This window comes from Punctularia strigosozonata, assembly GCF_000264995.1.
Source record: "Punctularia strigosozonata HHB-11173 SS5 unplaced genomic scaffold PUNSTscaffold_9, whole genome shotgun sequence".
In the NCBI taxonomy this organism is placed as follows: Eukaryota; Fungi; Basidiomycota; class Agaricomycetes; order Corticiales; family Punctulariaceae; genus Punctularia; species Punctularia strigosozonata.
This window is the reverse complement of record NW_006767441.1, coordinates 345,511-366,476: the sequence shown is the minus strand read 5'-3', so window position 1 is coordinate 366,476 and position 20,966 is coordinate 345,511. Positions and strand designations below refer to the sequence as shown.

General features: G+C 53.8%; 6 protein-coding genes across 6 annotated transcripts; 3 read left to right on the top strand and 3 right to left on the bottom strand.

Moving 5' to 3' along the window:
- Positions 1 to 582: 582 nt before the first annotated feature.
- On the bottom strand, positions 583 to 2,412 carry PUNSTDRAFT_104509 (Zn-dependent exopeptidase). Its single transcript, XM_007385280.1, has 11 exons — positions 1,982 to 2,412; positions 1,907 to 1,920; positions 1,808 to 1,852; positions 1,680 to 1,760; positions 1,557 to 1,621; positions 1,276 to 1,501; positions 1,146 to 1,219; positions 998 to 1,087; positions 894 to 937; positions 785 to 830; positions 583 to 729 (listed from the first exon to the last, which is right to left on the bottom strand). Exons 1-11 carry the CDS (start codon positions 2,208 to 2,210, stop codon positions 630 to 632), a joined length of 1,014 nt encoding a protein of 337 aa, XP_007385342.1. The 5' UTR covers positions 2,211 to 2,412; the 3' UTR covers positions 583 to 629.
- Positions 2,413 to 3,839: 1,427 nt separating this feature from the next.
- PUNSTDRAFT_104507 (uncharacterized protein) lies at positions 3,840 to 7,578 on the top strand. Its single transcript, XM_007385279.1, has 7 exons — positions 3,840 to 4,479; positions 4,537 to 4,999; positions 5,049 to 5,929; positions 5,990 to 6,490; positions 6,548 to 6,606; positions 6,664 to 7,107; positions 7,160 to 7,578. The coding sequence occupies exons 1-7, from the start codon at positions 4,002 to 4,004 to the stop codon at positions 7,352 to 7,354; spliced, it is 3,021 nt and encodes a 1,006-aa protein (XP_007385341.1). The 5' UTR covers positions 3,840 to 4,001; the 3' UTR covers positions 7,355 to 7,578.
- A 19-nt stretch (positions 7,579 to 7,597) lies between these two features.
- Positions 7,598 to 10,141, bottom strand: PUNSTDRAFT_89077 (glutamate-tRNA ligase). Its single transcript, XM_007385278.1, has 5 exons — positions 9,918 to 10,141; positions 9,705 to 9,867; positions 9,319 to 9,656; positions 8,299 to 9,264; positions 7,598 to 8,243 (listed from the first exon to the last, which is right to left on the bottom strand). Exons 1-5 carry the CDS (start codon positions 10,122 to 10,124, stop codon positions 7,638 to 7,640), a joined length of 2,280 nt encoding a protein of 759 aa, XP_007385340.1. The 5' UTR covers positions 10,125 to 10,141; the 3' UTR covers positions 7,598 to 7,637.
- Positions 10,142 to 10,244: 103 nt separating this feature from the next.
- On the top strand, positions 10,245 to 13,066 carry PUNSTDRAFT_89074 (2-isopropylmalate synthase). The gene is made up of 5 exons (XM_007385277.1): positions 10,245 to 10,378; positions 10,428 to 10,722; positions 10,779 to 11,168; positions 11,219 to 11,291; positions 11,341 to 13,066. The coding sequence occupies exons 1-5, from the start codon at positions 10,368 to 10,370 to the stop codon at positions 12,960 to 12,962; spliced, it is 2,391 nt and encodes a 796-aa protein (XP_007385339.1). The 5' UTR covers positions 10,245 to 10,367; the 3' UTR covers positions 12,963 to 13,066.
- A 391-nt stretch (positions 13,067 to 13,457) lies between these two features.
- On the top strand, positions 13,458 to 16,156 carry PUNSTDRAFT_70782 (uncharacterized protein; the record flags this gene model as incomplete). The annotated part of the gene is made up of 7 exons (XM_007385276.1): positions 13,458 to 14,054; positions 14,109 to 14,188; positions 14,243 to 14,539; positions 14,593 to 14,749; positions 14,806 to 14,909; positions 14,964 to 15,467; positions 15,517 to 16,156. The coding sequence occupies 7 exons, from the start codon at positions 13,458 to 13,460 to the stop codon at positions 16,154 to 16,156; spliced, it is 2,379 nt and encodes a 792-aa protein (XP_007385338.1).
- PUNSTDRAFT_121273 (MCM-domain-containing protein) lies at positions 16,151 to 19,007 on the bottom strand (the record flags this gene model as incomplete). Its single annotated transcript, XM_007385275.1, has 8 exons — positions 16,151 to 16,325; positions 16,382 to 16,925; positions 16,985 to 17,375; positions 17,427 to 17,997; positions 18,050 to 18,371; positions 18,421 to 18,626; positions 18,676 to 18,735; positions 18,996 to 19,007. 8 exons carry the CDS (start codon positions 19,005 to 19,007, stop codon positions 16,257 to 16,259), a joined length of 2,175 nt encoding a protein of 724 aa, XP_007385337.1. The 3' UTR covers positions 16,151 to 16,256.
- Between the last annotated feature and the right edge of the window lie 1,959 nt (positions 19,008 to 20,966).

Here is a 20,966-nt window from a genome sequence, read left to right as displayed (position 1 = left end):
CGGCCGCACGAATGTGAGCCACTGGGAGCAAAGAGGGGTTTGAACCTTCTTCCAGTTCAGCAGTGCCGGACCGTCGCTAATCTTATGCCAGGCTGGTAAGCCGCACGGCGGATGCGCATGAGTTCACAAGTTTTCATTACATAGAACCGGGCACTCAAATGCTCCATCACGCTACTTCCGTGACTCCCTCACCGCCAAACATCCAAAACGGCCTTCCATTGAAACCATGCAGCGGCTCAGTCTGTGGCCGATATACAGTTGCGGGGCGGCAGGCAACAGGCCGACTCGGACCATGCTCCGTATCGGAGTAGAGTAGAATACCGCATTCATTGCCCGCCTGAGAATATTGAATCGCTCATCTCCACTGAGGGAGGTTGAGGGCCTCAAGGTCAAGGTGCACGCCGAAAGCTGCCACAACAGAGCCACACTGCCGCCATAGATCGACGGGCATTTAGTCGTCGCTAAACGGGCGTCTGTTCGGAGAATATGCGATGACAGCATCCGGTGCCTTACCGCTTCTCAGGGCAATGCTGGACCCTGAGTGTTTCGCGATCCCAGACAGTCCAAAAGATCGATGGATAGAAGACAGCAGTATGCACATGCATAGGACAGAACAGCCCTTAACCGCCTCACTGCTCCCATCTTCCCAGTTCAATTGCGTACGCGACCCCCAGCTTGGCGAACTCGAGCATATGCTCGAAGCTGAATTCGTCCGAGATGTCGATACGACTGAGGGCAGAGACGTCAGAACCTCTCATCAAGGTACATTTTCATCGTGGCTCACTCATTCTCAGTGTGGATGTATGTCCCCATATGTTCGAATGTGCCCTCTGCGCGTGCAATCGGCATCGTTCAGAAACCCGGCTAGGCTATGCAGGGCTGAGTACACGTACCTGCAACCCACGCTGCTGGGTAACCTTGCCGAGTCCACATCATGCTGCAAAGCGCGAGGATCGAATCATGCCGTTGTGAGCCGGGAGAGTTGATGGACACTCACTGATCGCTGCCTGCGCTATTCGGGGGTGTGAACGTTACCCACGGGAGCTTGCAGTAAGTTTCAATGAGCGCTTGGACGAAACTGATAAGTCTAACGATCCCGACTGCAAGTCAGTCGTCTCGCCTTTCTTACGCGATCGCGCACCTACCCGCTGTCAGAATGTGGGATAGCGATAGCCATTTCTTCCCGCGTGCCTTTCATGACCCACGCAAGACCATCCATCTATACTGTGATCAGCAGTCGGCAAGCGTGCGCTCAAAGCTCGCTATGTATCGCACCTGTAGCTGACCAACAACGTTGACATCGCGTCCTTTGTAAAGACGCGCTACCTCCTCTGATCCCAGAGCGCCTCCTTCTTCGGCAGCGTACCAATGAAACTCAACAGTCCGAGTCGGCGTGAAGTTGGCGGCCAAGAGAGACCGATAGACCTCCAAAATGGCCACCGTACCTGAACCGTCGTCGTCGGCACCTGGGGCGATGCCTTGGGGATTTTGGTAGTTCTTGCTAAAGTTCGAGTGTAAGCACGCCATTTGAGACTCCGGCTGCCCGCAGGACATACCTGTCCAAATGAGCGCCGAGAATGACAACGCCCGCTTCGGGATCTGATCCACGGATCCTCGCAACCTGAAGTTCGCCGTGGGTGGTATGCACGAAGTCGGCGGTGAGAGGCTTTTGAACGCACTATTGAGTTTTGGGCCCACTTTGCGTGGTGCATCTCTTCCACGTCAGGAAGTCCGTACTTGTGCGATGCTACGACAGCCGTCTGTGGTTCCTTAGGGCACGTCCACGAAGTGGATGCAAACCACTTACCTCGATAACCTTGGAGTATAGCCATTTTTGCGCTATCAATCCCCACTGATAAACGTTATCAGTACGAGTCCGTATGACGAGCTTGCATGCACTGCTCACTGGTGTCTCATGGTCTATGGATATGAAAGATGCGTCTGTGAGACTCGAAAAATAACATAGGCCAACAATACGAACGTCTGTTCGGGAAAGCTGTATATTTGGTGAGGGTCTCCCGCATGTTCGCAATCGACAGGTCTTTCAAGACGGGCTGCACGAGTGCTGAATTGTTCGGTAATGGAAATACGGCGCGTGAACCGGGCCCGCTATTACCCAGGGGTGTCTGAGCAGCAGGCCAGAGCCCTGGAGCTGCTAGGACATGGGCCGAGCCCATCAAGCAGAACAACAGCCTGAGGAAGACTAGCATCGCGAGAAGAGTCAAGGAATGTTCGGGACGAGACAAGCTTCAGTGAGGCAGAAATTATGCAGAGCGCTAACGAGGTTTTGAGGGACGCTGTTGATGTTGCCCAGCAGGGCCGCAGGCCCCCTGATGCTGCGCGACTGTGTCGATGACAGATATTATTGTCGCTCCATGCGCGTCGAGCTCCAGGTTCCTAAACCACCGCTTGTATCGCGTTGTAGCTCCTGGAGGCTTAATCCTACTAAGTCCCACCAGTTAGGGGATGGTGCTGAATAAAGTTGCTTCTTCCGTTTTGGTCAGTTAAAGTCAGGAGCAGCTGGGAAGCCCGTCGACGATCGTAGCTCAAGCTGTGCACTTTGCCTCCCAGCAAAATTCTCATGACACTCGTAAGCCCTGGTTCGGAGCAAGCCCTTGCTCCGCGCACCTCTGACGAAGGTAGTGTTGCCGCCAAGTTGAGTTGAAGTCAATTCCAACTCAACTCAACTTGCAAAAACGACAACTCAACTTGGCTTGTGGGCCTCGAGTTCGACTTGCGTGAGCTTGCGAGTTGGCACTGCTGTTATCCCACGTTCAGCGACACTACCGATTGGTCCATGCAGAGAATCGGTTCACACGATGAAAACGTGGCCTTGGCTGAACGGCTTGATTGTCAGGGTGCCAAACATTGACCTGCCACAGCTCAATGTCGCCGCTAGGTCCGGTCGCAGGGTGGGAAACTGTCCGCCAACTCGCAAGCCGAACTCACAAATTGGCTTGTCGTAACTTGATAAGCAAGTTATTGCAATTTTGTCGACTCGGCTCGACTCAGCTTGACTTGCGGCAACACTAGACGAAGGGACGCGACGCGCGTGGCAATATTCCCACCAATACAAAGCACGTCCCACGGTCAGAAGAGGGCCTGATCCGAACCTAAGGTAGCTGTCATGCAAATCTTGACCGATGTCACATGATATGATCGACTGCTTGAAGGCCCTTCTCCTCCTGCAGATCAAGCACGATCACCAATGCACGACCTATATTGTCTAGATACAGTTCATTAGTAGGGATCATAGGTTACGACTCCGACGAAAGAGTAAAACTGCAAGAGCAGATGAAATTTGAAGCCATTTTTGGCAGCCACGTGATATCGGTCAGGATTTGCATGGCAGCTACCCTTACTATGCTCAGTGTTATTGAGGTAAGTAATGAGGTGCGCCGAGCGCTGCCGCGATTTCAAATCACAAGTTTGGCCAGCCGCTCTATCGCGTTGTGCTCCTGACTTTCACTGACCAAAAAGGAAGCTGATATCAAATTCTCGTAATCAAGAAGCATCACTCTATATTAAGCCTCGCGTTCGCGCCAGGAGCTACATACAACGCGGTGGTTTAGGAGCCGGGGAGCCCGACATCAATGCAACGCAACGGGCACGTACAGCCATGACTAAGCTCACGTGATTAATATGCCCGGAACATTCTGGGGTCTATGACCAACGTCAATCACCTCAGCTCATGACGTAAAGGCATTCAAAGGTCATGTCAACAGTCGACTAGATCAGAGCCTGCAACAATACCAGATCCCGTTCGAGTCTAAGTTGCACACAGCCACGTGAGCCAACCGAGTTCCTCTCAACGACGACGACCACGGCGGCGACCACGGCGACTAAGGAGGCGGCAACTTCACTCCTGTGTAGCAGTGCAATTAATCTCGGCCCAAAGACACTACTTCTCTCAATCCAGTTGATCAAGCTGGACTCTGGCGTACTCTACCACTAATCCTCGAGGGTTAGTTTGATCAACCCAACGGGCTCAGGAACTGGGCATGGCACAGCAGCGGCGGTCACCTTACCGGCATAGACAAGCGTCGTTGTGCTCGAACTCGCCCGTAGGGCGCCGGAAGTACTCGTTGCGACATCCAACAAGTGCCAGCGCTCCCAAGTCAGCGTCTTCCCACGCCTCGGTCGCGTCTTCCTCAACAGATCGTGCCGTCTTGGTACCGCTGCACCTCAATTTGCGCAGGCTTCCGTCACGCCTTCGGTTGTTAGCTCGAGACGGCATGTATCGTGCAGAAACATTTGCTGCCCAGGTTGGCGCGAAGCGAAAGCGCGTCCCGAGCGGCAATGAGAATGGACATGCCCATGGGCGCCCAACGCGTGGTGCAGGCAAGATGAAGCGCCAGCGTTCGACGCGCTCGGACGTGACGACGGACGAAGAGGCTGCTAGCTCTATGGACGTTGATTTTGCAGGGCAATGGAGCGGGTCTGATCCTGAGGGGGAGGAAGATGACGAATGGAAGCCTGGTGAGCGGCTGTGAGAGAGGCTGAGCTGTTGGCGTCAACCACTCATGTCGACTCTAGAAGGTGATAACTACCTCATTCACGAGGCCTCCGAACGCGAACTCCTGCGGCTTCGAAAAGAAGAGCTCGTCCGTCTATACGCTGAAGCCGGATTGTCCGAGGACGCCGAGAGTCTCACAAAACAGGAGATAGTGCACGCTATCATCGAAGCTCGTGACGATACCGCAGAGCTGCCGCCATCGTCACCTCCTGGCCGTGGTGATGGCAACTCGAGCGATTATTCCTCGGAGGATGGGAACGTTGCCGGCGATGAAGAGAACGAGTTACGTAACCGGTATCCCGCCCGTGCCAGCGCGCTTCGTCGTCGAGTGACAGTGCACGAACTTGGCGTGGTGTCCAAGCAAATGCCCAACGCGCGTAGTCTCTCTATGGGACAGTTAGGTGTCGCCGAGGCGAAAAAGGCTCCGAAGATTGCTGGGGGATCAAGAAGTCCTGTGGCTCAAAATCCTTCGTTCTTGACGAGGTACGTTATATATTGACATCCGACATTCAGACCGCTCACTACCGTGTAGACGGCGTAATGCTCATGCCAATTCCTCTCGTTCCCCTACGACGTCCACGGCTTCGGCGTCGCTCCCATCACCCCCTCTCACACGGCTTCGTACTCGCCAGGTCTCAGGCAGCAGCACCACCTCTTCACTCAAAAGCTCAGCCTCTCGCCGAGGAAAAGCGCGTCAAGTTGACTTCAACGAAGATGTCCGAGTATACTCGTCGAGGGAATCGAGTCAAGAGGCCGATGAAGAGAGTGAACTCACTGACCTCACGGAGCTCGAAGACAGCCAGCAAATGGCGACGCCTCGCCCGAGCCGGGGGAGAGCTGTCAAAGGAAAAGGACGAGCAGTCAAAGACGACGAAACCGTGGATGAGCTTGGAAGGAGGAAAACTCCCATGCGTAAGGCGAAGGGCAGGGTGGGGTCGCTCAAGGAATCGGATACCGAAGAGGAGGACAAATTGTTGGATGAAGGCAACGGGGAGGAGGAAGAGGTTGACGAGCTTGTTTCATCCCCGTCGCCCACACCACCACCCTTAGGTCGAAGGACGCCTCTACGGCGCCGCCTCCGGCCTAGGCGAACGCTCACCCAGACTGCAACCCCACCTAGTGAAGGAGATCAGGCGATTATAGACGAGGAGGGCGAGGAGGGCGATGCTGAGGATGGTGAAGAGGAGGAGGAACAGGAAGAAGGTGATGAAGGCGAAGTTGATGAAGGCGACGAGACGGCCGTGGAGGTCACGCCCAAGAGGCTAAGAAGCGGCAAAATCGTCGGCGACGAGGATATGGATGATGCGCACGCTGAGGATGACGAAGGAGACAACTCGGATGATCAAGAGGTCGAGGAAGAGGTCGAGGATGCCGATGCTGAAGGTGAAGAGGAGGATGAACCCATGGAAGAAGGTTTGTGGTTGGCGAAGTACCTTGTTTATGCTACTGACTTGCGGCATTCTATGTTGGCAGAGATCGACCTCACCGCCGCCACAGCGAAGACCCTCGTTCGCCTACGACGAGATGATCTAGTCAGAATGTGCGAGAGCCGTGATCTCGACGTTCAAGGGACGAAGCCGCAATTAGCAGAGTCCTTGTTACATTGGCGTGATCATCAAACACTTTCACCGTCATCAGCGGGTACTGCACGTCCTCCTTCAACTGTTCGTCCTGGTAGGAGAATGAAGACACGGAGCGGCAGTCCTCCTCAGACGCCCATCCTTCTTCGCCGCTCACACTTTCACACGGATGAACCTCGGACACCCCCCTTGTCCCAGCAAGTTAATTGCAAAGAGACGGAGCCGGAACTTGAGTTGGACCTGGAGAGTTTGGGGTTGGAAGAACGGGAAATCCCGGCAGATAAGCTGACGAAGCTTGACAAGATCGGGAGCGGTGGTTTCAAAGACGTATTTACAGGGAAATATAAGGGAAGAAGGGTCGCCATTGCCGAGTTCCGTGGCCAACTGACTGCAAGTAAGTCTGAGTTTGACGTCGAGGATGGGTCTCGCGTTAACATGGACTCCGCCACAGTGGATATCAAAGAGCTCAAACTCCTCGGGCTGTTCGATCATCCGAACATAGTTCGATTCGTACGTGACTGCTGCTTCCTGTTGTCTATTCCCGGACTAAAGCAAATATAATATTAGTTCGGAGTAAGCATTCCAGAGAACACGCGGGACACGCCTGTCATGATCGTCACTGAACTGTGCTCGAACGGCGATCTGTTCGACTACATTCGAAACGTCCAACCACCGTCTCTGTATAAGGTCCTGGGCATGATGCTTGATATCGCCCGGGGTATCGAGTATCTGCACTTGCGCAAACCATCCGTCATTCACCGCGACTGCAAGAGTTCGAATATCCTCATCACCAGTCAAGGCAAGGCGAAGATTGCCGACTTCGGGCTGGCGAAAGTTAAGCAAAGCACGCGGTCGATGATGCGAAGCCTTGTTGGCACGGTCAATTGGCAGGCCCCCGAATTATGGAGCCCTCATCCCAAGTACAATCTTAAGGTCGACGTATTCTCCTGTGGCATGGTCTTTTGGGAGATCCTACAGTGGCATCTGCCGAACAAGAAGTTTCCGTGGGAGGTCAGATTATCCTTCCGCATTTTATTCGGACGGCGAACTAAACCAACGTCAGGGCATGAACGAGCACGCTATTTATGACTTGGTTGGCGCTAAAGGACAGCGCCCTTCCGTCAGTGGACTTGCAAAACGCTGGTGCCCGGAGATTGTTGCACTCATCGAACGTATGTGGGCGCAAGACCACAAGGATCGACCGACCATGTCGGAAGTCGTTCAAGAGCTCGAAGAGTTGGTTCAACAATATCGTTGATTCTGGACCCCGACTCGGTCCGGACTGCCATGGGCCTCGGTGTGTACATTATCCATTCCTCTATGCCCTCATTCTATGGATCACCGTTCCCTTCTGGACTCGACCTATATAGTAACCCCTGACCATTTGACACGCTTGTACTTCATCAATCCATCCAAATCATCGAACACGCATACTTTAGCATTGTATTGTAGCCAATCATGAACAAAATAAAATAACAGTGCATCATGGGACAGTGATGCAGCCCCCTTAAATTTTCAATTGCTTATATCTACCGAAACATTCAACTATCGTATACGTTCTTGACCTTGTACATCTTGGTATCTGCTGGTGGTATAGCACTGTCATCCCCGTAAACCTTCTCAACCTGGTACATTTTGGTGTCGACCGGAGTATCCAATACCTTGGCGGGTGTCGAGTCCGCAGACTTTGAATTCTTGACCGGTTCGGCGGGAGTCGCTGCACCCGCCTTACTGGCCAAACTGGCAGCCCGTCCGTCTGGAATGTGGATGAATTCGAATTTGCCGCCTTCTGCGCTGTCGACTATATAGTAACCCTTGCGCTCGAACTGGATGATGTCGCCCTTCTGGAGCTCGCGTACGTTGGCATCTGCAACAGCCTCCTCCCGGAACTCGGTGACTGGGGTCACGAAGTCCTTGACGTCGTCGGTTTCCTCGAGCTTCTTCTTGGTGATGATGTAGTCGTAATCGAGGAGGGTGACATCTACTAGGGTGTGTTCGCCTTGAGGCTGAGGAAGCCATGTCACCTTCTTCTTGGTCTTGCGGAAATCGCCGCCAAGATGGAGCTCCATGATTATAGCGGCTATTTCGCCGGACGGGCCGGTAGACTTGGAGCGAACGATGGCATTCCCCCAGTCCATGAGGGTGATCTACAAGGAACCGGATCAGTGACCTGCTCAACGAGCGAAAGATCAGAATATTAACCTCTTCGTTGTCTTCGAAGGTGAGTGCATCCTCCTGTTCAACAAGGATCGTAGAGGAGTAGACCGTCTTCTTCTCGCCGACATCCGGGTTTTTCTTATGTTTCGGAAGAACCTTCACTTCCGGGGACGAGGGGCCACCAGTGATCGTCACCGGGACCACCTTGTCCTTAGAAAGTGCCCAGAACCGAGGGGCAACCGGGTCGATAATCTTCTTGTTGAGAGCCCAGATCGAATCCCACTCGAGCGAGACGACCGCTTGTGAGGGGCCCTGAAGTAACATGAACTGACGGAGAGCCTCGACAGTCAGGCCCCGGCGACGGATACCACGGACTGTCGGGAACCTTGGATCATCCCAGCCGCGCACGAGGCCTTGATCCACGAACCAATGCAGCTTGCGCTTGGAAAGCAGGGTGTAGATGAAGTTGAGACGGCTGAAGTCCCAGATATGCACAGGGCGCAGGTTGAGGGCCTCTATCATCCACTGATATTGCGGGTTGCGGTCGCGGTACTCGTTCGTACGCAATGCGTGGGTGACGCCCTCGAGCGAGTCGACCACGGGGCACGCGAAGTCGTAGGTGGGGTAAATCTTCCATCTGTCGCCGGTGCGATGGTGGGGCAGCACGTTGCAGCGGTAGATTACGGGATCGCGGAGAGCCTTGTTCGGGTTGTCGACGCTCATCTTCGCGCGGATGCACCAGCGTAAGCCTTCCGGAGTGCCGGCTTTCATCTCCTCGAAGCGTGCCAAGCTCTCCTCGACAGTTGACTCACGGCGCTTGGAAGCAATGCCGTCCATGCGCTCCTGCCGCATTTGCGCTTGTTCCGTATCGTCGGCGTAAGCTTTGCCGGTCTTGATCATCTGGATGGCGTAGTCGTAAAGTTTATCGAACCAGTCGGAGGTGTGGGTGACTGTATCGCCCTTGATGTCCATCAGAGCGAGATCCTCGAGGATAGTCTCCTCAAATTCAGTCTGAAAGAATCGCGTCAGACATGGATTGACCTATATGCAATAGCATTCACGTACGCGCTCTTTCGTCGGGTTCGTATCGTCGAACCGGATGAGCAACTTGCCGTGATACATTTTGGCGAAGTATTGATTGAGGATGGCTGCCTTCGCGTGGCCGATGTGGAGATACCCGCTGGGCTCAGGAGGGAATCGGGTGACAACTTCGCCGTCCTTCGCATTGGCCAGTCCCAGAGCGAACGAGGCAGCGGTTTTATTGGATCGGAGCTTGTTGGCTTTGGCCTCCGCAAGCTTGGCTAGCGTGAGCTGCGTCGACTCGAGGCTTTCCAAGTAGTTGAACCATCGGCTGAGATGCACATGCTTGTTGTTCTTCAGTAAGCCGATGATTTTGACGGAGCCTGTGACGGGTTCATTAGATGAACACCACAGAAAAAGGATGCACTAACCCTTGATGGATCCCCACAGAATCCAATCTACAGCCGTTATATCATGACCTACGAGGAACGTACGGAAGGCAAGGTGATCGTCGACGGTGTTCAATGCTGCGAGGATATCGGGTACACTTGTGGTGGTGGCGAACGCTTTGGCGATCTCCACGAACGAGGTGGCCTAAGGCGGGGTTGAGATCGGATTACACATGGATACAAGAAAGAAACAACCTTGCTACTGTCTGCGGCGATTCCACTCTCTTTGGCCAAAGCATGCACGATCTCTACTTCATCGGTGTACTTGGCACCATTGAGATCGAGGACGGGCGTGGTGGCCGACGAGTCGAAGAGGACCTCTGCCTTGCCAGTGTAGGCTGCTGTCGCGACCGCGGCGTACGGGAACGGACTGGTCGCGGACGATACGGTCAAGGACGCCATGGTGGTCTCGAGTCAAGCTCTCGTCCTGATTAGATCGGCTCGTGACCTTCACCTCCGACCATGACCTCAAATTTTGAAGTCCTTCCCCGCTCCCCTCTCGTTCCTTCGGATCTAGTCGGTCCTCGAGTCAACGGTCGTCCTTTGCCAACAGCACATCAGCGCGTTCGTTTACGACATACTCGTGACCGTGCATAAAGCCTGGCCACCGCGCTGCTACAGCGTTCTGACCCCCGCCTCCACAAAATGCCGATGCTGTATGCGAACTACATCCTCAGCGACTCACCTGTACTGACGCCCATCCAGACCGGATCCATCAATAAAGTACCGGCCGTACACGCCGCTCAAGCTCGAGAATCGCCAGTGGCCGAGTCGTATCCTCAACAAGCCTCCCATTTGGCTGTCCACCGACCTTCGTGACGGCAACCAATCGCTCGCAAATCCTATGACCATCGAGCAGAAGAGCATGTTCTTCGACAAGCTCGTGCAGTGCGGATTGAAGGAGATCGAAGTGGCGTATCCCGCCGCCAGCGATACCGACTTCAATTTCGTTCGCGGTTTGGTCGAACAAAAGAAGATTCCGGACGACGTATGGATTCAAGTGAGTCTCTATGTCGACCACGGACACACCATAACATAATAACACAAGACCGTCAGGTTCTCACCCCTGCGCGAGAAGACTTGATCAAGCGTACTGTCGATGCCGTCGCAGGAGCGAAATATGCCATCCTCCACATGTATAACGCAACCTGCCCCTGTTTCCGCGAAGTCGTTTTTCGAAACTCAAAAGAGAAGACCCTCGAACTTGCGATACAACACACCAAGATCGTCCGCAAACTCACGGACGAATGCACTGCCAAGTACGGGACGATATTCAAGTACGAGTACAGTCCGGAGACGTTCTCGCAGACCGAGCCTGAATTTGCCCTTGAAGTCTGCGAGGCGGTCAAGGCCGCATGGGGTAAGGCAGGGCCCGGGGACGAGCGGATCATCTTCAATTTGCCTGCGACCGTGGAGGTCGGACCTCCAAATCACTATGCCGACTTGGTAAGCTGTGTATACTTTAACACGCAAACTCATGTCTGACTCGCTCTCAGATCGAAAACTTCTGCACCAAAATATCCGAGAGAGAAAAGGTGGTTGTTAGTTTACATCCCCATAATGACCGAGGTGAATGGCTCTCTGCCTCGTCACAAGATCATGCCTCACACTGGTGCAGGGACCGGTATCGCCGCTGCGGAGCTTGGTCAAATGGCCGGTGCGGACCGAGTCGAAGGCACATTGTTCGGGAACGGAGAACGAACCGGAAATGTCGACATCGTTAACCTAGCTCTCAACCTCTACACCCAAGGAATCAATCCGAAGCTTGATTTCAGCGACCTGCAGGGCGTCATAGACGTCGTCACTCATTGCAACGACCTTCCCATACACCCTCGGCACCCGTACGCGGGAGAGCTCGTTCACACCGCGTTCTCTGGCTCACATCAGGACGCGATCAAGAAGGGCTTCGAGGCGCAGAAAATCCGACATCAAGAGGCCGCGAAAAAGGGCGAGAACCTCTGGTGGGATATACCGTACCTTCCCATCGACCCGGCCGATTTGGGCGAAACGTACGAGGCCGTTATCCGTGTCAACTCCCAGTCGGGCAAGGGCGGCATCTCCTATCTCGTCAAGCAGCACCTGCAGCTGGACCTGCCCCGGAAGATGCAGGTCGCATTCTACCAGGTTGTTCAGGACATTTCGGATCGCGAGGCGCGCGAGATGACCGTCGACGATATTACCACCGCCTTCCGGAAGACGTATTTCTTCGGCGGGCCGAGTTATCAGGGTCGCTTGGTCCTGCGATCCTTCAAAATCTCGGCAGAGGCTATCGATCATCTGGACCAGCTCGACGTTGCAATCACGGAGGCGCCCGACGAACGTCGTCGGTTCGATGGCACGTTGTCCGTGGACGGCGTCCTCCGAGTCATTCGTGGAGACGGAAATGGTCCCCTATCTGCTTTGATGAACGCTCTCCGCACGCATCTGGACATTGATCTGACCATTAGGGAGTATACGGAGCACACGATTGGCGAGGGCGATGCCGCGAGAGCCGCTTCGTACGTAGAGCTCGTCCCCACGCAGGAGAACATCAAGGATACGAAGAAATCGGCGCAGTCCTGGTGGGGCGTTGGGGTAGATACCGATATTGCCGCCTCCGGTTTGCGTGCTGTCCTCAGCGCTGTGAACGCTGCCATAGGCGATCGGACCCTGCCCGAGCTCAAGCTTTCCATCGGGTTCTATGCTCGTTCCGGGCAGGCGGACATCGCGTCCAAAATTCTCAACTCCTTCGGACTCGAGCTGCCTCGTCGCTTGCAGTCTGCGTTCTTTGAGGTCGTGCAGCGCACTGCACAAGAACAAGGAGGAGAAATATCGTACCAGGCTCTCCTGGATCTCTTCAAAAGCACGTACGGTTACGAAAGCGCAGACTCGAAGCTGTCGATGACGGCGTACAAGATGGAGCCTCTTGAGGACGCAGAAGGCCGACGGATCATCGTGGACGCCCTTGTCGACGGCGAGCCGCTGAGCCTCACCGGTCAGGGAAACGGTCCTCTATCGGCGCTGCTAGACGCCCTCAACAAGAAATGGGAGGGCACGCTGAGCATCCGGGAATACTCGGAGCACTCCGTGGGAGAGGGTACGGAGGTCAAGGCGGCGTCGTACGTCGAGCTGGTATACGAGGCGGAAGGACAGCCAAGGCGGAGCGCGTGGGGCGTGGCGACCGATACGGACATCGCGTCCAGCGGTCTGAAAGCGGTCTTCTGCGCAGCAGACAAGTTCTCGCGGAAACGACGAGCATGAGATGTTGACGTTGAGTATAGCTCCCCTTGGCGTGTGTTCTAGCGTAGTGATATATGACATGGGGCGCAATGGCGCTGCTGCCGGCGCTCTACCTACCAAACCGCTGGCCTTGAAACCATACTGAGATGATACTCAATGCTGCACTTGTCACTGGCATTTCTGTATCGGTGTGCCACGTTACGCCACGCGCCGTATGTGCACGGCCGGCTCTCCCTGCGGCGGTCAGGTTCCCATCCGTACCGACTCCGCTGTCGCACGCGAGCTCAAGCCACTCTCTCGTTCTGAATCTCTCGTTCTGAATCCGGTCTTGCATTCAGGCATGCCATGGGAACGATCACAAACCAACGCACAGCGCAATGCACAGTTCCGGAGCGACGAGGCAGAGTATGGGAGGGCTACCTTCGCCATGCCGTTTAAACCATCGATTGCTGGTGCCGTACCGCCTGAGGGTCTCACCCGAACCGTCACGGATATACACAATCTCCTGGTGCTGGCATGCACGTATGCACTGCTCTCGCCGTCTTGATCTCTATGGCCTGGATCTCTTCGGCGTCGCTAGTAAGGCGCGCGTACGGAACCCACGACTACTATGTTGTCGAACATGATCCGAGGCAAGGTGTAGACCTGGAAGTCTCTTTGCTGGCTTTGGGACTGCAGTTGGTGGAGCCTGTTGGCGCACTGGCGAACCATTGGTTGACCCGCCGCCCGAAGACGGAGCCCTCCACATCCGAGACACCAGAGAGTCTCTGGCGAAGACTGCAAAGTCGTGCCGCTGGCTATCCCAGGCGTGACGGAGTTATGGCAGCGAGTATTCTGTCGGTCTCGCTTCAAACCCCCCATTGGCGGACGAAGAGAGCCCTGCCGCCTCTGATGGACTCGTTCAACCCGGAATCTATCGGGTCTATCGCCCTTCACTTTGGCATCGAAGATCCCAACTTCTCTGACCAGTGGCATCTGGTGAATGAAGAGGCTCCGGAGCATTCCATGAATGCGACCGGTATCTGGGATATAGGCGTCACCGGGCAGGGCGTCACCACTGCTCTCATTGACGATGGACTGGACTTCGAGAGCAACGATCTGGCAGCCAACTTTGTTCGCACACATTTGATCCTATATAATTATCTGATGCAAGCTTCGTCACCACAGGATGCGCTCGGATCGTATGATTTCAACGATCAAGAGGATCTTCCTAAACCGAAGAAGTGGGACGATACACATGGAACAAGGTCAGTAGTATCGCACTGCAAAATTATGGATCATTCCCAATTATTAGTCGCTAGATGTGCGGGACAGATCGCTGCCGGGAAGAACGACGTTTGTGGGGTTGGAATCGCATACAACTCGAAGGTCGCCGGTCTTCGCATTCTCTCGGGACCTATCACCGACGCCGACGAAGCGGCTGCACTGAATTATGGTTATCAAAACACCTCTATATACAGTTGTAGCTGGGGTCCTCCGGACGACGGCGTACACATGGATGCGCCGCCCTACCTCGTGGAGAAAGCCGTGGTGAATGGTATTACTCATGGACGCGGCGGTCGAGGCTCTGTGTACGTATATGCGAGCGGCAATGGCGCGTGAGTATCAGCTATCACCAAAGGCATGGCAAGAGCTGAATAACGTTGTTCAGCGCTTCTGGTGATCAATGCAACTTTGACGGATACACGAACAGTATATTCACCATCACCGTTGCTGGAATAGATCGTGATGGCGGGCATCCGTACTACTCTGAATCCTGTGCAGCCAACTTGGTCGTTGCTTATACATCCGGTTCCGGTGCTGCCATCGTGAGATTGGTTGACACTTGGACGTACCGTCGTAACGCTCATATTCTCCCTTGCAGACCACTACCGATGTCGGTAAAGACAAGTGCTCGCATTCACACGGTGGCACCTCTGCGGCTGCTCCGAATGTAGCTGGCGTGATTGCGTTGGCACTCTCTACCCGGTAAGTGAAGCATTCACGGGTTCTCAGCCATTTTTCCTCATACACTCGACCCAGGCCAGAATTGACCTGGCGGGATCTGCAGCATCTTGCCGTCGCAACAGCCGCTATCGTCAGTCCAGATGATCCAGACTGGGAGGTGACATCGACAGGCCGCCTGTACAGCTACAAATACGGTTTTGGGAAAATGGATGCCTACAGATACGTGACTGCCGCGATGAACTGGACCCCAGTGAAACCGCAAGCATGGCTGGAGGTTCCGCCCCTCCGCATGAACAACGGGACGATGGACGAGGGGAAGCGCATGTCGGGAGGCGCTTCTATACCTCTTGGTGGAATTACCAGTTCTACCACCATCACGGCCGACATGATGAAGTCGAACAACCTAGAGGCACTCGAGCATGTGACGGTTCGCGTGTGGGTCGCCCATGATCGCAGAGGCGATGTCGAAGTCGAGTTGATTAGTCCGAATGGCGTCAAGAGTGTACTCGCTGCAACGCGGCCTCGCGACATCTCAGACTCGGGGTTTCCGGGATGGCGTTTCATGTCCGTTAAGCACTGGTATGTTCAACACATCCTAATGTTTCCGTGCTTGACGCTTCTTCGGCAGGGGTGAAGATCCGCTGGGAGACTGGACGATTAGAGTTTCTGATCAAGCCGACGAGGACCTCAACGGATACTTTCTGGGATGGAATCTGGTGCTTTGGGGGTCTACAATCGATCCTGGCTTCGCAAAACCCTACGAGGTCAATCCCTCAGCGACGATCCTGGCTGAGAGTTCTCCCCCTGTTCGACCCTCCATCGTCATGTCAATATCCACAACACAGCATTCGAATCCGACGGCTGTCCTCCCGAATGACCACAATGACGCAGCAGCGGAGACGGAGTCCCCAGCTCTCCAGAATCAAGCCAGTCCAAGCACTGAAACGATGACGAATATGTCGGTGGACCACATTCCAGGTTCGAGATGGGTGGTTGGACTGGTGCTGATTGCAATACTGCTCGGTGCTTTGCTGTGCGCATTCTGCAGACGCCGACAACGATCAAATATCTACTTGTCTTTAGACACTGATGACGCAGTTGGGATGTCCACGATGGCGGATGACAGCGTATCGGGCGCGATTGGGCACCAGGAACGGTATCATATCATCGGAGAATCCGACGATGAAGACCTGCCCCGAAGTACAGCATCGCATGCAATAACTACGGAGTTGCAAAGGGCGCATCAGCAACTCCTTGCGCAGGCATGAACCAAGATGACGATTACAAACGTAAATACACGGATAGCAGTGCGACGACCAAAATGTATAATATAGTAATACAGGATTGCAGACCCACGGACGTTGTTCTTCAGGAGGCGTTTACGAAACGTAACTTGGTGTCGTTGGCTACGCGAATCCATACATCCATATCTTCGTACTGTAATCGAGTAACATTAGCCATCATCTATCACGCGTGATCAAAAGGAAACTAACCTGATCGATAGTGCGGGCTAGATCATCTTCCCTGAACCCTTTTGCAACCACGATCCGTTGTCGAATGTCGGTAATCGACAGCTCGTCGACGTTCTCCTCGTCCTCGTCTCCATCCGAGTCTCTTTCTCTTCCAGGGCCCCTTCCGAATCGTTTCGTCTTGCGCCTCTTCGCCCGAGGTGCCTTTGACGCACGCTGCGCTGCAGCCATATCCTTGATCAGCCTGTAAATCTTGCTGACTACTGATTGGTCGGGACCACGCTCTTGTTCGGTGTCATCCTCCAGGCTCTCCTTGCTAGCCTCCATCAGACGTAGCGCCTCATCGACATCCTCATGATGAACGGTATCAGAGAAGCGCAATCGCGCGAGAGCTTGCGCAAGACGGAGAATGCCCAGGAGGGTACGAGCGGAGGTATAGGTATGCAACTTCTTCTGCTGTTCCTCGTCCTTCGAGCTCTTGCGTAAACGGACGTAGGAATCGACAACATAGTTCGAAACCTGGTTGGGCACGGTGGGACGCCTTTGCCTTGCTAGCGCGATGTAATGCCTAACGTTGATCCTGTCAGCGAACGCGATGGCCGGGTGGACATTGGAAGAAGACCTTACCTCATTAGTACCGGGTTGATGGGGTCATACTCGAGCTTCGGGTGTGACGAGTGCATATGAACGTATGTAACGTGGAACGCAAGGCGTTCATCGTCATCTCTTGATGGCTTATCCAAAATGAGGAAAAGCAGATCGAAACGCGACAGAAGAGCGGCAGGAAGATTGATGTTCTCCACTGGAGAGACTTTGGTGTTATAGCGTCCGTACAAAGGGTTTGCTGCCGCCAGAATGGAAGTACGCGCGTTCAATGTCGTTGAAATGCCGGCCTTCGATATCGAAATGGTCTGTTGTTCCATTACCTCGTGTATCGCGGTTCGGTCAGACTCTTCCATCTTATCAAACTCGTCGATGCAGCAAATCCCGTTATCCGCAAGGACAAGTGCGCCACCCTCTGGATGGATAATCAGCGACGATGCCGGATCTCATTCGGACGAGGACGCACCCAGCACCATCTCGTCTGTGACGGGATCACGCATGACCGCAGCGGTCAGACCGACCCCGGAAGATCCTTTGCCGGTAGTATAGACACCACGAGGGGCGACTTTCGAGATGTACTTTAGAAGTTGGGACTTCGCAACACCAGGGTCGCCCATCAAACAGACATTGATATCTCCCCTAATCTTCATGCCGTCGCCCATGGATTTCGTGACACCACCCACAAGAAGCAGAAGCAGCGCCTTCTTGACGTCCGCATGACCGTAGATTTCGGGTGCGATACTTTGCGCGAGCTTGTTGTAGATATCAGGATCCTGGCGCAGCTTTTCCAACTCCGCCTGGACTTGAGGAGTGATTTCCATCTCGTCGTACTGTTTCTTGAGTTGGAGAATGTGATGCACTTCGAGGTAGGTGTCCGTCAGAAGACCGGCCCGAACTGCCTGGTAGCCGGTGTATGGGACAGGAAGGAATATGCCGCCGAGGTGAACGACGTCTCCGGGGTTCATCATGCGCGTAAGATTTCCGTGAACGTGGACCGTCATGGAACGAGGAATGTGCCCAACAGGTACTTGATCAGCCTGAGAAAGTATGAACCACGCAGAGCCAGAACATGACGTGAGAGAGACGGACCATCTCCTGGATTTTGACCTCCTGAAAGGGACTGAATCGGCATGCGCGCGTCTGCATGTGGAGCGAACCATGGATGCCGTTCTTCTTGCATTCGTTCTCGTTTTGACAGTCAACGATGGGCTGAAAGGACTTGCTGGAGATATCTTGGAACGTCTCCGATCCACAGACGTCACAGGTGTATGCGTTCACAAGTAGCAGCGGCTTGACTTCCGACACACGGGTTACTATGCCCCGGACAGTGATGAGGCGCCCGAGATGAACGCCCTTGACGTCCCTGACTGCCATTGGTGTGTCGGAAGGTAGTGGCTGGAAATACAGGTTGCTAGGGAATGTTCAGTTGAACGTCAAATCAGAGCGACAAAGTCACGCACTATCGCCTCAGGAGATGGGCGGGAAATTTGTCCTGAGCAGCATCTAACTGTTCGTTGCGTTCTCGCCGTTGATGCAGGATCACATCGATGACTTCGTCAGACTCGCTGATGTCTTTTGTTGGCGTAGGCATGAGTTCATCGACGACCTGACTGAAGAGGTTCACATATCGACGTGTGTTGTTTCGTATCCGCGAGACAAGCTCTCGCTAAGAGCTGAATTCAGCATGACTGAAGCCCGTTATCGCACCTGCTTACATCTGGAATGTCTCGAAGCTCAATAACGAGCATTTGCTGGTCGCGATTCGCTACGCGTTGCTAGAGCACCGTCAGAGACCGTTATTGGAAGCGCAGCAGGGGCATACTAGCTGATCCATATATTTCAGGCCGGTAACGGGTGTGTTTGACGCGTCTCCCAGACTGATGCTTGCCATGCCTCGGGTGAGGTCCTTTTGGCCCTTGCATGTCTTGAAGAAGGATTCGATTGTCTCTGGCTTGCCAGGTCAGAGTCCTAGCAGGTACGAAGTAGCTCGTAGAGCACCTTTTTCCCTGTCGTAGTCGACATCGATATTCACAACTGGCAAAGACATGGTGGCGGGAGAATCAAGACGGTCGAGACACAGGAAGTCGCGTCGGACGCGGTTGTCACTGTGTCACCCTGAGTGTCACCACTCGTGGCCATCACGCGTCTGTCTCACACAGCGGGAAATCCCTATAACAAAATTATTGTATAATAACTATCGTTGTTACTGACATATTTGCAGCTAAGCTAGTTTGAAGTTATGACAGATTTATCTCAAGGATGCAGATATATGTCAAAAATATAACTATTTTCCCGGTCTAAGTTTGACATCATCATTTGGGTCAACTTAGCTCATAGCTTTTCTGAATTATTTTGCCCAGATTCAGCCTGTTTCCCGCAGTGTCACCTGGAGACTACTTATCAAGTTATATACACCCAGGGTCCCATATGCATTCTCGATATTCAGTTCGCGAGTCAAGCAAAGAGTTGAAGCATTTCAGGCTCTCAATCACTCGTCTATGTAGTAATGCAGGTGTTAAGCTTCGACTTTCCAGATTCGGCCGCTCGGTGAGAGAGTCAATCAGTGGTTAGATCCCTACTTCCAGGCGCCTTCAGTAACCAACTTGATCACGTCGACGAGGTATGCGAATTGAAGTGATCCCGACAGGTGAGCTTCCAGAAGAGCCCGGGACTTCATGAAACAACATACATGGCTTTCAGGGGCGAGTATCGGACATGAGGCCCACTTGGGGTGGATCGGCAGTCGATGATCGCTCTCCATTCGCAGCAGAAGCGGTCCTGAAAGGATTTCAAGTCAAATCACGCCTCCGATGACTATAGGAATGTCCTGCCGACCATTCGCTGTATGGCGGCTTTGGTGACAGGGACTCTCGAGGACACGCACTGCGAAGGAGTATAAGTCGGGTACATGACGATGATGAAGGTCTGGCGCACTAGTGAAAGGTACACGAAAGGCAACATTGATATCTGTGAGAGGTTGATTGCTCTCTGGGTGACGGATCAGAGTTGACTACTCGGTCAGGACAGAACAGACTCTCTGTTTAGCAACTTGGAGGAAAAGCCCATTCTTGCGAGTCAATTCATAGTCGGGGTTGTAATGGTCGACCTTGAAATTTAGGTATAGAAGAACCTCGTGTTGCACAGAACATCCAAGTGCGGCTCTTCAAACGAGCATCGAATATGTAGGCCATGGATAGTCGGATCCCGATCCAAAGCCCCGTCCTATAACTCGGCCAAAGCGAAGGATGCCTTTGACCCACGCTTCGAAGGCGTCCCTTGCAATGACGGGATATGCACTAGGAGGAATTGGTAAACAGAGCGCTCAGCTGTGCGCGCAGATACCGAAGTGCGTGGTCAGCGGAATTCTCGCCGATACACATGCTGCAAATCAAAAGATTGGTCAGCGTTGACTACCCCAGTGTCATCGCGATTTATACCTGTAATGAGAGAGCGAATCTTGACTGTACACAGGGAGGGCAGCGGGAGTACGGATCATGCTCTGGCAAGCCTTTGTTATGCGGTGCCAGAGTAAAGTTTTGCTGGTGTTGATATGATGTACAGCGAGCCTGCAGGTTACGAAAACGGTGACGTGACTTGGGTTTGCCTTGATGCTCCTGGCTACAAATAAGAGGTAGAATGAGAAGCATGCGTATACAGTTAACAATGTGCTGGGCGTTGGCAAGTCGCGGAAGAGGGTCGGAGTGCACGTTGGCTGCCAAAGCAAGATCGAGATTGGCTGCCGTGCGACGACGTTGAACCATTCTTCAGCCAACTGTGAGTATCCAGAAAAGCCGACTCCAGGTATACGGTACGAGGTTAGGGAGCAATGGGTGCAGGTCGAAATCCCATGGGAAGAGTTCGACCAATCCAGTGCCGAGGAGTAATTCATATCACATCCCAACCAGGGCATGGTCCGAACGCGGACAGTTGTCGTCAGTTTAGGCGCAAGGTCTGCGACCTCGGCAATGAAGTGCGAGAAATCATATGTGGATGGTCCAGATCTTGG

Coding starts and splice junctions, on each gene's coding strand:
- PUNSTDRAFT_104509 (XM_007385280.1), bottom strand. CDS start 2,210: ATGCTAGTCTTCCTCAGGCTGTTGTTCTGCTTGATGGGCTCGGCCCAT. Junction 938..997: donor AATAGCGCAGGCAGCGATCA/GTGAGTGTCCAT, acceptor CGCGCTTTGCAG/CATGATGTGGACTCGGCAAG. Junction 831..893: donor CCCAGCAGCGTGGGTTGCAG/GTACGTGTACTC, acceptor TTGCACGCGCAG/AGGGCACATTCGAACATATG.
- PUNSTDRAFT_104507 (XM_007385279.1), top strand. CDS start 4,002: ATGGCACAGCAGCGGCGGTCACCTTACCGGCATAGACAAGCGTCGTTG. Junction 5,930..5,989: donor GGATGAACCCATGGAAGAAG/GTTTGTGGTTGG, acceptor CTATGTTGGCAG/AGATCGACCTCACCGCCGCC. Junction 6,491..6,547: donor CCGTGGCCAACTGACTGCAA/GTAAGTCTGAGT, acceptor ACTCCGCCACAG/TGGATATCAAAGAGCTCAAA.
- PUNSTDRAFT_89077 (XM_007385278.1), bottom strand. CDS start 10,124: ATGGCGTCCTTGACCGTATCGTCCGCGACCAGTCCGTTCCCGTACGCC. Junction 9,868..9,917: donor TCGCCGCAGACAGTAGCAAG/GTTGTTTCTTTC, acceptor ACCCCGCCTTAG/GCCACCTCGTTCGTGGAGAT. Junction 9,265..9,318: donor CGAACCCGACGAAAGAGCGC/GTACGTGAATGC, acceptor CGATTCTTTCAG/ACTGAATTTGAGGAGACTAT.
- PUNSTDRAFT_89074 (XM_007385277.1), top strand. Junction 10,723..10,778: donor CGGACGACGTATGGATTCAA/GTGAGTCTCTAT, acceptor CAAGACCGTCAG/GTTCTCACCCCTGCGCGAGA. Junction 11,169..11,218: donor CAAATCACTATGCCGACTTG/GTAAGCTGTGTA, acceptor ACTCGCTCTCAG/ATCGAAAACTTCTGCACCAA.